The sequence below is a fragment of the Schistocerca gregaria genome, chromosome 7 (genome assembly GCF_023897955.1).
Source record: "Schistocerca gregaria isolate iqSchGreg1 chromosome 7, iqSchGreg1.2, whole genome shotgun sequence".
Taxonomy (NCBI): domain Eukaryota; kingdom Metazoa; phylum Arthropoda; class Insecta; order Orthoptera; family Acrididae; genus Schistocerca; species Schistocerca gregaria.
In genome coordinates this window covers 236,434,813-236,446,858 of record NC_064926.1, presented here as the reverse complement: position 1 = coordinate 236,446,858, position 12,046 = coordinate 236,434,813, and the positions used below count along the sequence as shown (strand labels likewise).

The 12,046-nt window shown below is 41.2% G+C and overlaps 1 protein-coding gene across 3 annotated transcripts in view; it reads right to left on the bottom strand.

The window, feature by feature from the left end:
- The window catches only part of LOC126281550 (myrosinase 1-like), a 46,084-nt gene that overhangs the window by 31,414 nt on the left and 2,624 nt on the right, over positions 1 to 12,046 (bottom strand). For all 3 annotated transcript variants that reach the window (XR_007551285.1, XM_049980613.1, XM_049980612.1), the window contains exon 3: positions 4,606 to 4,740. Coding sequence is in view for 2 of the 3 variants with exons in the window: in XM_049980613.1 (XP_049836570.1) it covers positions 4,606 to 4,740 (135 nt within the window). In the remaining variant the exon portion in view is untranslated. The remainder of the gene's footprint in view (positions 1 to 4,605; positions 4,741 to 12,046) is intronic.

Here is a 12,046-nt window from a genome sequence, read left to right as displayed (position 1 = left end):
GCGTGTTTTATGTCAGCGTTTCGACATCGATCCTTCTTCATCCAAAACCATTCATCATTGGTATCGGCAATCTGAAGAAACAGGATGCCTGTGAGAAGGTAAGAGTCCAGGCCGACCTTGAACTTCTCATGACATGGTGGAATGAATTCGTCAAATGCATAAGCCGAGTACACGAAAGTCTACTCGCTGCGCAAGCACAGAACTGGCAGTGCCTCGTACGGCCGTCTGGCGAATGTTAAAGCATCGTTTGTTTTGTGAAACATAGAGACTACAATTGGTGAAAGTTCTTCGGGTTGCTGACGAAAGGAATCCGATTAACTTCAACAACGCTCTGTTAGGGGGCATGGAATGCGATACATTTGTACCACGAATAATTTTCAGTGATGAAGCAACATTTCATGTTAGCTGTGAAGGAAACCGACATAACGTGCGCATGTGGGTACTCCAGGACCGTCATGATATTATTGAGCACGAGAGAGATTCACCTAACCTGAAGTTCTTTTTTTGTGACATTTCTCGTGAAGAAGTATACGGTCCCTTCTGTTTTCAGGAAAACACACTGACTGGAATGAGTTACCTTCAACTGCTGCAGAATTGGCTTTTTCTGAAACTTCAGGAGAATTCTGATAAGTTTATTTTCAAATAGGATACAGCTTCGCCATGCTGGTACAATAACGTACGTCACTTTCTAACGACTCTTTCCCCAGCGCTGGATGCGGCACACGGGACATCGAGACACTGATCCCCATACAGGACCCCAGGCAATTTTTCTTGTGGAGATCTGTGAAGGAAAGTGTGTTCATCTTCCCCCTACTCGTGATACAGAAGAAGTGAAGAACAGAATAACAGACGCCATATCTTCTGTAAAACCAGATACATTGTGTAAAGTTTATGACAGATTTAGCTATCGTCCAGCCGTTGTTAGTTCGGCTGCTGGTGGACACATTGAGCATTTATAATAGCACAGCTAACCGTTTAATATTTTGTGAGTTTGTTTGCAATTCATCCAATATTTGTAGTATGTTTTTATGATACTATGGAGTTTTAATTTCAGGTCACTCTTTTTGCAACATCCTCTATATGAAAGATAGCTCCGTTTCACCTGCCTACAGAGGTGTGTCTGCAACATCAAAAGTTTCACAACGTGAACTCAGCCATAGAAGTCAAAAATGACTGTAGCAGGAAAAGGTTTAACGATGTCGTTATGTAACTTCCTAAGATTAAAAGCGTGTTGTGAACTGGGAGCCCTACTTGATCTTTTACTTCTCAGTTGGGCTTGAAGTTATGAACCTACAGTGTAGTTCGACACGAAGGTCTTTACACTACGGAATTGTTTCAGGGTCAGAATATTCAGTGGTTGACTTTAACGACGTGTGAAAAATACACAAACTTTCTTCTATTGCTACTATTTCTTACTGTGGATGTTGCAAACCGTTAAAAACTATGAAGTCCTCATTATACATGCCGAGAACTCTTGGTACGGAAATAGTCTGTCGTATCCAAAGAAGTAGTAGGGGACGAACTAGCAAGTGTATTAGTCGAACTGGTAGTCGAATTTTCCCTATGGAAGAAATTTGTGCAATCATGGCTGACCATGAAAGGACAAGTAGTTTTGGTGTACAGTTTCCGCTGACTAGGCTCTGTCCTAATGTCTACGGTTGAGTTTTCTTTCCACAATGGAGTATAGATCTGTCGCACTGCTGAGTCTATTTGACGGTTGAATAGAACCGTTAAGATCGGTGGCCTCCACGGAACTATGCAGGACGAGTAGGTGACGTGCTGGAGCAATGTAGCAACTCATCTAATTTTCTCTTATTGCCTTCAACAGCACAAGCCTTGAACTAAACAAATACGTTATCAGTAATGAAACTTTATCTGAAACAGTGACTGACGATACATGGCATGAAGTAACATCCATGCTGTTGGTCTAGGCCGCGATCCTCACGAGCTGATTTCCACATGACGCCATTATCTCATATTCTCCTCCGTCCTCTTCTCTTACCATCTCCCCCTGTCTCTGTCCAATTCGTCCACACTATCCGCCCCCCCCCCATTGTCTATCTCCACCTATTTTCTCTCTCTGTCCCTCTGCACTTGAACGTTTTGTCCATCTCCTCCATTGCTCTCTCTTAATCCATCTCTTCCTGCCTGTCTGCCTCTTCCCTTTATCCCCTCCTCCTCTTTCTCTCTGCCCATCTCCTCCTCCCCCTGTCTCTATCCATCCCCTCTTTGTTTATTCTATCCATATCATCTTGTCTCCTCTCTCTGCCCATCTCCTGCTCTTCCCCTTCTCTGCCCCCTCCCCCCCATTGTTTCCATCTGCTATTCCATCATATCTGTGACCATATCCTCCTCTCCCTCTGTGTCTGCCCACCTCTTCCTCTACCACTCTCTTCAGGTTATCAACTTCACTCTAGCAGGTGGTTTCTGGTTATTACCCCAACAGTATTTCTTCCCAGATAGTAATTTGCGTAAGACATTTGGCTGAGTCAGATGCAGGAGTTTTGGAGTTTTACCCACGGCTTTGCCAGAGTGCACACATATTTCACATATTTCTACACATATTTCATCTGTACCTGTAGCGAATTTCGTCCTGCAGTTCCGATTTCACGCTGCTCGGCCTCTGTGACATTACAGCTCCTGAATACTGTATCGTATAATGATGCAAGTTTGGAGGCGCATTCAGTGGTATATTATTATGGAGTACGTTAAATATTTTGCGAGTAGAGTTAGTGTCAGATAATTAATAAATTTAAACGTCAAGCATGCTGCGACAGTTGTTGAAGCATCTCAGTGTTAGTATAGTCATATCTCCCGAACAATGTGTCATACGATATTTTAATTTTGCATGTACATTCAGCGGTATGTGTAAATACTGTCTGCAGAATGTGTCCTGAAAACAGTAGGCAGTAATAAATTAAAACTTCAGGCCTTGTGCGGCAGTTGTCCTGCATAAACAGCGAAAATTTAGTAAGTGATAAACTTTTTTCCTGTCATTAGTTTTGGGGTGGTTATCGAGAAAAAAATTCATAAAGTTTTGAAATTATATGCAAGTTTGTGGCAAATCACTAAGCGCTCTCATTCTCAAATACTGGATGAATGAAGTGTGCGGTTTCGCGCGTCGTGAGTAACACTACTTTTTCACCCCCCCTCACCCCCACCTCCCCACCCTCGCCCCCTTTGATAGGCTGCAGACAGTAGAGAGTATGGTTGATATCGTGCCTGTACTTTAGAACGAAATGTGTAACATCATGCAGACACAGATTCATATATACATACATAAGTACATCCATTTTTATAATATGTATGGATAAGGGACCAGTATATAGGTTTGCTTATTTTTTCTTACATAACTGGCTTATTACATATATAAATTATAAAAGTGATATAATCCCACATTTTTCCGTATGTTAATTATTATTGCTTATTATATACTATCATTATAGAAACATCCCTGTTACACAACTACTATTGATTCCTCACCCCAATACCCAAATTCTAATATTTGTGTTTCTATTAACATTACTACTATTCTCGTCGTGAAATTTGGCACGTGGTTAAAATATTGGTTTCAGGTTTGGTAAACAAAGGTTTAAATCTCGGTCTAATCATTCAGACTGAAATTTCCCTGTGTTTCCCTAAATCGATTAAGGAATTGTTTTCACCAAGGAGCCAATGGCGGATTTCTTTATAAATCTTTCCTAATTTCCCCTATTGTTCCCTGTCTGCGTAAACATCGCCATGGACGGTTCTTAAATTATAATATTCCTTTAGTTTCACTTGGTCTCATGATTTCACCAAATGTGCCCACGGTTTCCTTGTAGAATTATGTGATCAAATTGCTGACTGTTTTCTTTTTCCCTCTGTAATGGTCCTGGGACTAATGCAGACAACAGCAGTGTTCAGATGTATTGCCTGAACACAGAACATCAATGTCGTTCCATTGAAGCATGAGTATTTATACACCGCCAGAGAAATTATGTTTCTGATACCACTCTCACTAACTCAATGGACTACTCGTTACCGTTTTCTTCAATGGTTACCGAGGTCAATTGCCTTCTACATCTGCATAGGCTGTTGACTAAGTTAGAAACAGTCGCATAGTTGAACCTCTTGTAATATATCTTCTGGTTACCATTGATATTATGCTTGTCACAGTGTCAAAGACGCGGAGAACTAATCGTTTCTCACCGCAGTATTGGAAACAATTTCCCCTATTTTCGACGTTGCTCCAGTGCAAACTTGTGTTACTGGCCGTTCGCAACTCATGGTCCGAAGTACCAACTGCCACAATTAGAACTACATTTTGCCATTCCCTCAACTGAATACAAAAGAGTTGCATATGTACTACACTCATTGAGGCAGTGAAACAGACAACTCGACAGGAAGGGGGTTACGCCTCAGTACCTATATGATGTTACGGAAAAATTCACATTTTTTCTGCCTGTCTCACGAGTGGCTCAAAAATTTTGTTATAGCTGTAAAAAACTAGAATCGTTCATTTTTTTCATGTTGGCGTTAGTGTACTGTATGTAGATGTCTGTAAATGCAAGAAAGGAGTATTGCACGAGATGAGAATTGTGGATACCGTCAGTTGTTACTTACCACAGGCTGAATTCCATTTGAAAGCAGCTCGTTGATGAGGTTATTGTAATAGTCGATACCAGGCTGATTGATAACGTCCACATCCCCAGTAGGCAACACACGTGGCCAGGAAATCGAAAATCGATATACGTCTGCCTGTTCAATAAAAGTGTGTTAATGGTTATGATAAAAACGTTAGGGGCTGATAGCTGAACTTTTACTGTTAATTTATTTAGTAGTTCTGAACTCTTAGAATAAGACATATCTAAAATTATAACTATCTAATTAACCAACAATGCTGGAGTTAGATAGCTAGAAGAATAAACTGTTCAGTCGAAGAATAGTTATGCTTGATTGCGATGTATATGCATTGTCTAACAAACCAAAATTTCAGAATATTTAAAATAAAACCACCTTGTCTTTTTAGAATTTTAGGTAATATTTCAGGAAATGACCCTGAAATATAGTTTATCTTTCTGAGAAGCTGTAAGGACCATTAACCAAGAACTAGAAATAGACAGCGATAGAAACGAGTAATATGAGAAGGAAATTTATGTAATATATTAATATGGTATTTTGTAGTTATTAAACAGATAATTAGCTACGAAAGGGGTCACTGAAAATTAAGAAGGTTACGAGGTACTGTATGCGTAATAGCTCGTCAGTCGCTACTAACTGAAGAGAAATTTTTTCAGGAAAGCACTTACTACCTTTAATAAAACCAAAGCCATCACAGTGTATCAGAACTATTTAGGCGAAACATAGTGAAGGGAAATAAACGTGTAGAAACAGTAAATTCATTGATTTACTACACTATGATTATTTTTCTACAATATGAAATAAAATAGGGTGATTCAATTACATAACTTGAAAAATTGCGGAAAAAGAGTGATTATTACGAAATTGAGCACACTATTCCTCTCATGCTGTGCGGAATTTAGGTACAGGTTGGAAGAAAAGACAAAGGAAGGTGTGATTGGCGAAAAATATACAAATGTCTTGTTTCCAGTCACAGACGTGATGGTACGCATACAGAACAACGGAAGAAAAAAAGAGTACCTTATTCATGCGGAATAAACCGCTGTCCTTACTTCTCGGTGAAGACATATACATATCATTCAAGGGAATGAAGACCATTAGAATGGATGAACAAGAAATAAATGTCACAGTCTGACATGGAAGATGAAAATGTCGTTAGAGAGGAGAAGAATGAAGCACTTCTTTAGTGGATAATGCTTGTAGGTTACACTTCTATCTTACAGACGTAGTAAATATGTTTGAAAATAACGGTGTATAATCAGCACCGAGATCAAGGGGAGGGGGACAGGAGGACGAAGCGTGTCTCCGCCTATTGTGGTAGGTTTTTGAGGGCGGAGAAATCTTAATATTAACGTAGTTCCAAGAGAATTGATGAAACACACAATAATAGCTTTCCACAAATGACTAAGTTCGAGGATAAGTAGGAAATACAATTTATTCATATAATCTATTGTCTTTCTTGAAATTATCTGTGGTCTCGTAAAAAGATGAAAGTTGATGTGCTAGAGTTGGTCGTCTTGCGTGCGTCTTCGAGAATAGCAGAGTTTGGTAGTGGCATTGTTGCCAACTCAATATGTTTCCACACAACACGTGAAATATATCTACCCCAGCCTGAAAGATCCTATAGAAGCGAAAAACAAATATGATGGCTTGACTGTTCCTATACATGAGCCATAACCACCTGTGGTGGAATCAATGAGAAAAACTCTTTGTATTAAATAAAATAGAAGTATAAATAATATACACTGCCCGTCACTTGCTATAATCTTTTGACTCCAGACATTGTTATTAAACTGAGTTTACAAGTGAAAAGATAAATGGCATGCTTTCCCAACCATTCCCACCCTTTCGCATCTGCCATTTAATACCATTTACATTGCTCTTCTTGTAACTTCGACCCATTTCTTTTCCTTCTCCGTGTTGAAGCGGCCATAATCAATAGATATGGCCATGAACCATGGACCTTGCCGTTGGTGGGGAGGCTTGCATGCCTCAGCGATACAGATAGCTGTACCGTAGGTACAACCACAACGGAGGGGTATCTGTTGAGAGGCCAGACAAACGTGTGGTTCCTGAAGAGGGGCAGCAGCCTTTTCAGTAGTTGCAAGGGCAACAGTCTGGATGATTGACTGATCTGGCCTTGTAACAATAACCAAAACGGCCTTGCTGTGCTCGTACTGCGAACGGCTGAAAGCAAGGGGAAACTACGCCCGTAATTTTTCCCGAGGGCATGCAGCTTTACTGTATGATTAAGTGATGATGGCGTCCTCTGGGGTAAAATATTCCGGAGGTAAAATAGTCCCCCATTCGGATCTCCGGGCGGGGACTACTCAAGAGGATGCCGTTATCAGGAGAAAGAAAACTGGCGTTCTACAGATCGGAGCGTGGAATGTCACATCCCTTAATCGGGCAGGTAGATTAGAAAATTTAAAAAGGGAAATGGATTGGTTAAAGTTAGATATAGTGGTAATTAGTGAAGTTCGGTGGCAGGAGGAACAAGACTTCTGGTCAGGTGACTACAGGGTTATAAACACAAAATCAAATAGGGGTAATGCAGGAGTATGTTTAATAATGAATATGAAAATAGGAATGTGGGTAAGATACTACAAACAGCATAGTGAACGCATTATTGTGGCCAAGATAGATACGAAGTCCACACCTACTACAGTAGTACAAGTTTATATGCCAACTAGCTCTGCAGATGACGAAGAAATTGAAGAAATGTCTGATGAAATAAAAGAAATTATTCAGATAGTGAAGGGGGACGAAATTTTAATAGTCATGGGTGACTGGAATTCGAGTGTAGAAAAAGGGAGAGAAGGAAACGTAGTAGGTGAATATGGACTGGGGCTAAGAAATGAAAGAGGAAGCCGCCTGGTAGAACTTTGCACAGAGCACCACTTAATCATAGCTAACACTAAGAAGGGAAAGCAGAAAGGTGGACGGAGTATATAGAGGGTCTATACAAGGGCGATGTACTTTAGGACAATATTATGTAAATGGATGTAGATGACGATGAAATGGGAGATACGATACTGCGTGAAGAGTTTGACAGAGCACTGAAAGACCTGAGTCGAAACAAGGCCCCGGAGTAGACAACATTCCATTGGAACTACTGACGGCCTTGGGAGAGCCAGTCCTGACAAAACTGTACCATCTGGTGAGCAAGATATATGAAACAGGCGAAATACCCTCAGACTTCAAGAAGAATATAATAATTCCAATCACAAAGAAAGCAGGTGTTGACAGATGTGAAAATTACCGAACAATCAGTTTAATAAGCCACAGCTGCAAAATACTAACTCGAATTCTTTACAAACGAATGGAAAAACTAGTAGAAACCAACCTCGGGGAAGATCAGTTTGGATTCCGTAGAAATACTGGAACACGTGAGGCAATACTGACTTTACGACTTATCTTAGAAGAAAGATTAAGGAAAGGCAAACCTACATTTCTAGCATTTGTAGACTTAGAGAAAGCTTCTGACATTGTTGACTGGAATACTCTCTTTAGAATACTAAAGGTGGCAGGAGTAAAATAAAGGGAGCGAAAGGCTATTTAGAATTTGTACAGAAACCAGATGGCAGTTATAAGAATCGAGGGACATGAAAGGGAAGCAGTGGTAGGGAAGGGAGTAAGACAGGGTTGCAGCCTCTCCCCGATGTTATTCAATCTGTATATTGAGCAAGCAGTAAAGGAAACAAAAGAAAAATTCGGAGTAGGTATTAAAATCCATGGAGAAGAAATAAAAACATTGAGGTTCGCCGATTACATTGTAATTCTGTCAGAGACAGCAAAGGACTTGCAAGAGCAGTTGAACGGAATGGACAGTGTCTTGAAAGGAGGATATAAGATGATCATCAACAAAAGCAAAACGTGAATGATGGAAGCTGAGGGAATTAGATTAGGAAATGAGACACTTAAAGTAGTAAAGGAGTTTTGCTATTAAGAAGTAAGATAACTGATGATGGTCAAAATACAGAGGATGTAAAATGTAGACTGGCAATGGCAAGGAAAGCGTTTCTGAAGAAGAGAAATTTGTTAACATCGAGTATATATTTAAGTGTCAGGAAGTCATTACTGAAGATGAATACACTAAGCAGATTCAGAAGGATGTAGGTTGCAGTAGGTACTGGGAGATGGAGAAGCTTGCACAGGATAGAGTAGCATGGAGAGCTGCATCAAACCAGTCTCAGGACTGAAGACAACAACAACAACATTAATAATAAGATCAAATCTTATTTTAGAGCTGAAGCAGCTGAACTGCGCTACACAAAATCTTTACCCTTAACACTTCTCAAACACCTTGTCGTGGTCGTAGCAATGCGGAGACCACGCTTTTTCGGTAACTTACCGGAGGTGTTTTCCTTAATGTACTACGGACACACTAAAGTGTCAATGGTGATTTACATATTTTTTCTCAAGATTTAAATCGTTTAATTGTAAGTCACTTGTTCACCTATGACAAAACAGCAGAAGTCACGATGATGGGGCCGACAATGCAGTACTCAGTTGGGCTGCGTGCTACGGGATGCGCACCACGCGCTCACTTGTGTCCAGGGAACCACAAAAAGTGAACATATTTCATTTATAAGCCCGTGAGTGATAAAAATTAATTTTGGTTGACATAATTACGAGGTGCATACAACTTATAACACTTCCCACTATTTTCCTTTTTCACAAATTGATCGCTTGGAAACCGTGAAACATGTGTCACCTCTCGACGTAATCTCCCTGCAGCACACAACATCGACGCTTCCTTAGGAGTCTGGTTTGACCATCGGAGTATCCCATCCACGTTACATCCATTGTTACAGTCACTGAGAAGAAAGACCCATTCATGCTGTCATCATGCGTCAGCTTTGCCTGGCAACATGCAATGTGCTCGGCATTTGTGGCACCCACCTGGAATGTGTACACTCATGAGCAAAACATTATGAGCATTTTCTTAACAAATTGTTTGTCACTCTTTGGAATGAAATACATCACTCGGTCAGTGTATCAGGGATCCGGTAGTTCGTTGGTAAATTTGTTGCGGTATGTGGCATTAAATGTGTGCGCACAGGTCATGTAATTCGCGTGAGTAACTGGCATGTGATTTGTGTACTCCGTGATGGCGCCTATATGTGTTCCATAGGATTTACGTAGGCCGAATTTGGTGGCCAAGACATCAGCATGATCGTACTATCATCTCCTCAGACAACCGTAGCACGGTTTTGGCTCAGAGACACAGACAATTATACTGCTGAAGATTACGTCGTCGTCGGGATAAACTTCAAGCATGTAGGGATACATGTGGTCCGTAGGTGTCTTCGATTACTTACACAGATCCCATGCAAGCGCAGGAGAATATCTTCCATAGCAGCCTTCGTCCGTGGTGTGCTGCTCGTTTTCTAGTCTCCGTTCACGTCAGTGACAGCGTTTAAGGAGACGACCATCGACCTAGTGTAGCAAAAACGTGATTCACCCGTGAAGATCCGAGGCGTTTCGATTGATCTACGGTCGAATTTCGATGATCCCATGCCCACTGCATTCATAATTGACAAGTTCATTCGGGTCGACATGTGAACACGAAGGGGTGGTGTGCTGCGGAGTTCCGTATCCAACAATGTACGATGAACAGTGTGATCCGAAACACACGTGCTCTTTCGGCAGAGATGCCACGGATCACCATCCATCCTAATTTGCAGAGCAGATAAGCCTCCTAACCTCGTGTTCTGTGAAGAAAAATATGGCTCTGAACACTATGGGACTTAACTTCTAAGGTCATCAGTCCCTAGAAGTTAGAACTACTTAAACCTAACCAACCTAACGACATCACACACATCCATGCCCGAGGCAGGATTCGAACCTGCGACCGTAGCGGACACGCGGTTCCAGACTGTAGCCCCTAGAACCGCTCGACCACACCGGCCGGCTTCTGTGAATATTTGTGGATTTTCGAACCATTTAGCGCCAGAGGTAGTTTCATTATTCTTCTATCTGATGCGCACGATAGTTGCAAATGAACATTCGAACAGCTTCACAGTTTTCGAGATAATCGTTCACAAACTCTGCGTTATAATAATCGCGTTACTTCAATGGATTTCCTCATTTGCAGCTGGTATTTTCTCTAGGGTGAATCCTCCATTAGTGTCTGCACCGCTTACACACTTTTGTTACCGCCTCAGTTGTCCGCAACGCCACCAAAGGACATACAATGTCGCGGTAAGCGGTGATCATAATGTTCTGGCTCATCAGTGTATTATGCCATTTTAAGTGTGAAGAACAGTGCTCATTGCCGCCGCTGGCGCTAGAGTTGTGTGTGCCGTATTGTGCTGCCATCTGTGTCACACATTCACAATTGGTGCACGGGTATTTTAAAACAAATTGTATATTTTTTTCTGTCTGCAGTCCAGAGAAGAAAAATCTAAGATGGTATAATTTAAACCTCGTAATTTTGAAGTTATCATTCAAAATGTATTACAGTGTAAAAGTTTCATTTTTGTTTCTCTCGCTGGTGCCCCGTATCTGCCTCTGGTCTTCAAATCAGAAAGACATGCGAGTCAGAGCGATATGTGAAAATAAAACGTCATGGACCAATGCCATTGTCAGAAATGTTGACTATGTCTGGGAACGCAAGGAGGGGGCTGAGGGAGGAGGCATTACGCGAAATTTTCGCACAGGGTGGCAAAATCCCGGGAGTCGGTCCTGTGTGCAATAGTAATTGTAATTTCTTTGTACTTTTTCATCTGGTAATGTACTCATCAATACAAAAATTGTGATAACAGATTATATTTGATTAGTTGATGTCAAAACCAAGAGAATCACGGAAAATCATCTATGAAATTCCAGTTTTCGCTGATGTCACTCCAAGATTCGCAACTTGAAGTCTTACTTTATTCCTGATAATCTACAATCCTGTTTCTCGATCCGCATAAGAAACATCGTTAAAATTGGTCGTATATGAGATAATTGCTTCTCATGTATCACTGACTTTAGTCATTTATCTCTTCGTTAAAGCTACGTTTTTGCTGTAAATTTTATTTGCGTCTCTGTCCGTCACCCCCCCCCCCTCTCCCCCGACCATCCCTTAACCAACACCCCCCACCCCAGTCCCAGTCCCTAGATTCTGTGTTATCCTTCTAATACAAAAAGCTAACTGGAATCCGTTTCTTTTTTTCTGCTTGTAGAATACTTGTGCCCCAAGATCTTCGCAAGCACACGTTAGAACTTATAGGCTCTCTGGAATGGAGTAAGAGTTGATTATGCCGCAACACGGGCTTTATTTGTTCTCTGCTTCCGTAATGGTCCGTAGTAACGCTATGACACCAAGATGATGAACCCGCATGGATCACTCTCACGGCGCAAAGACACACGTAAACCACTGAGGAATGGAGAAACAGTGTACTTTCATTTTTATGGACATTAAACGAACACCTAG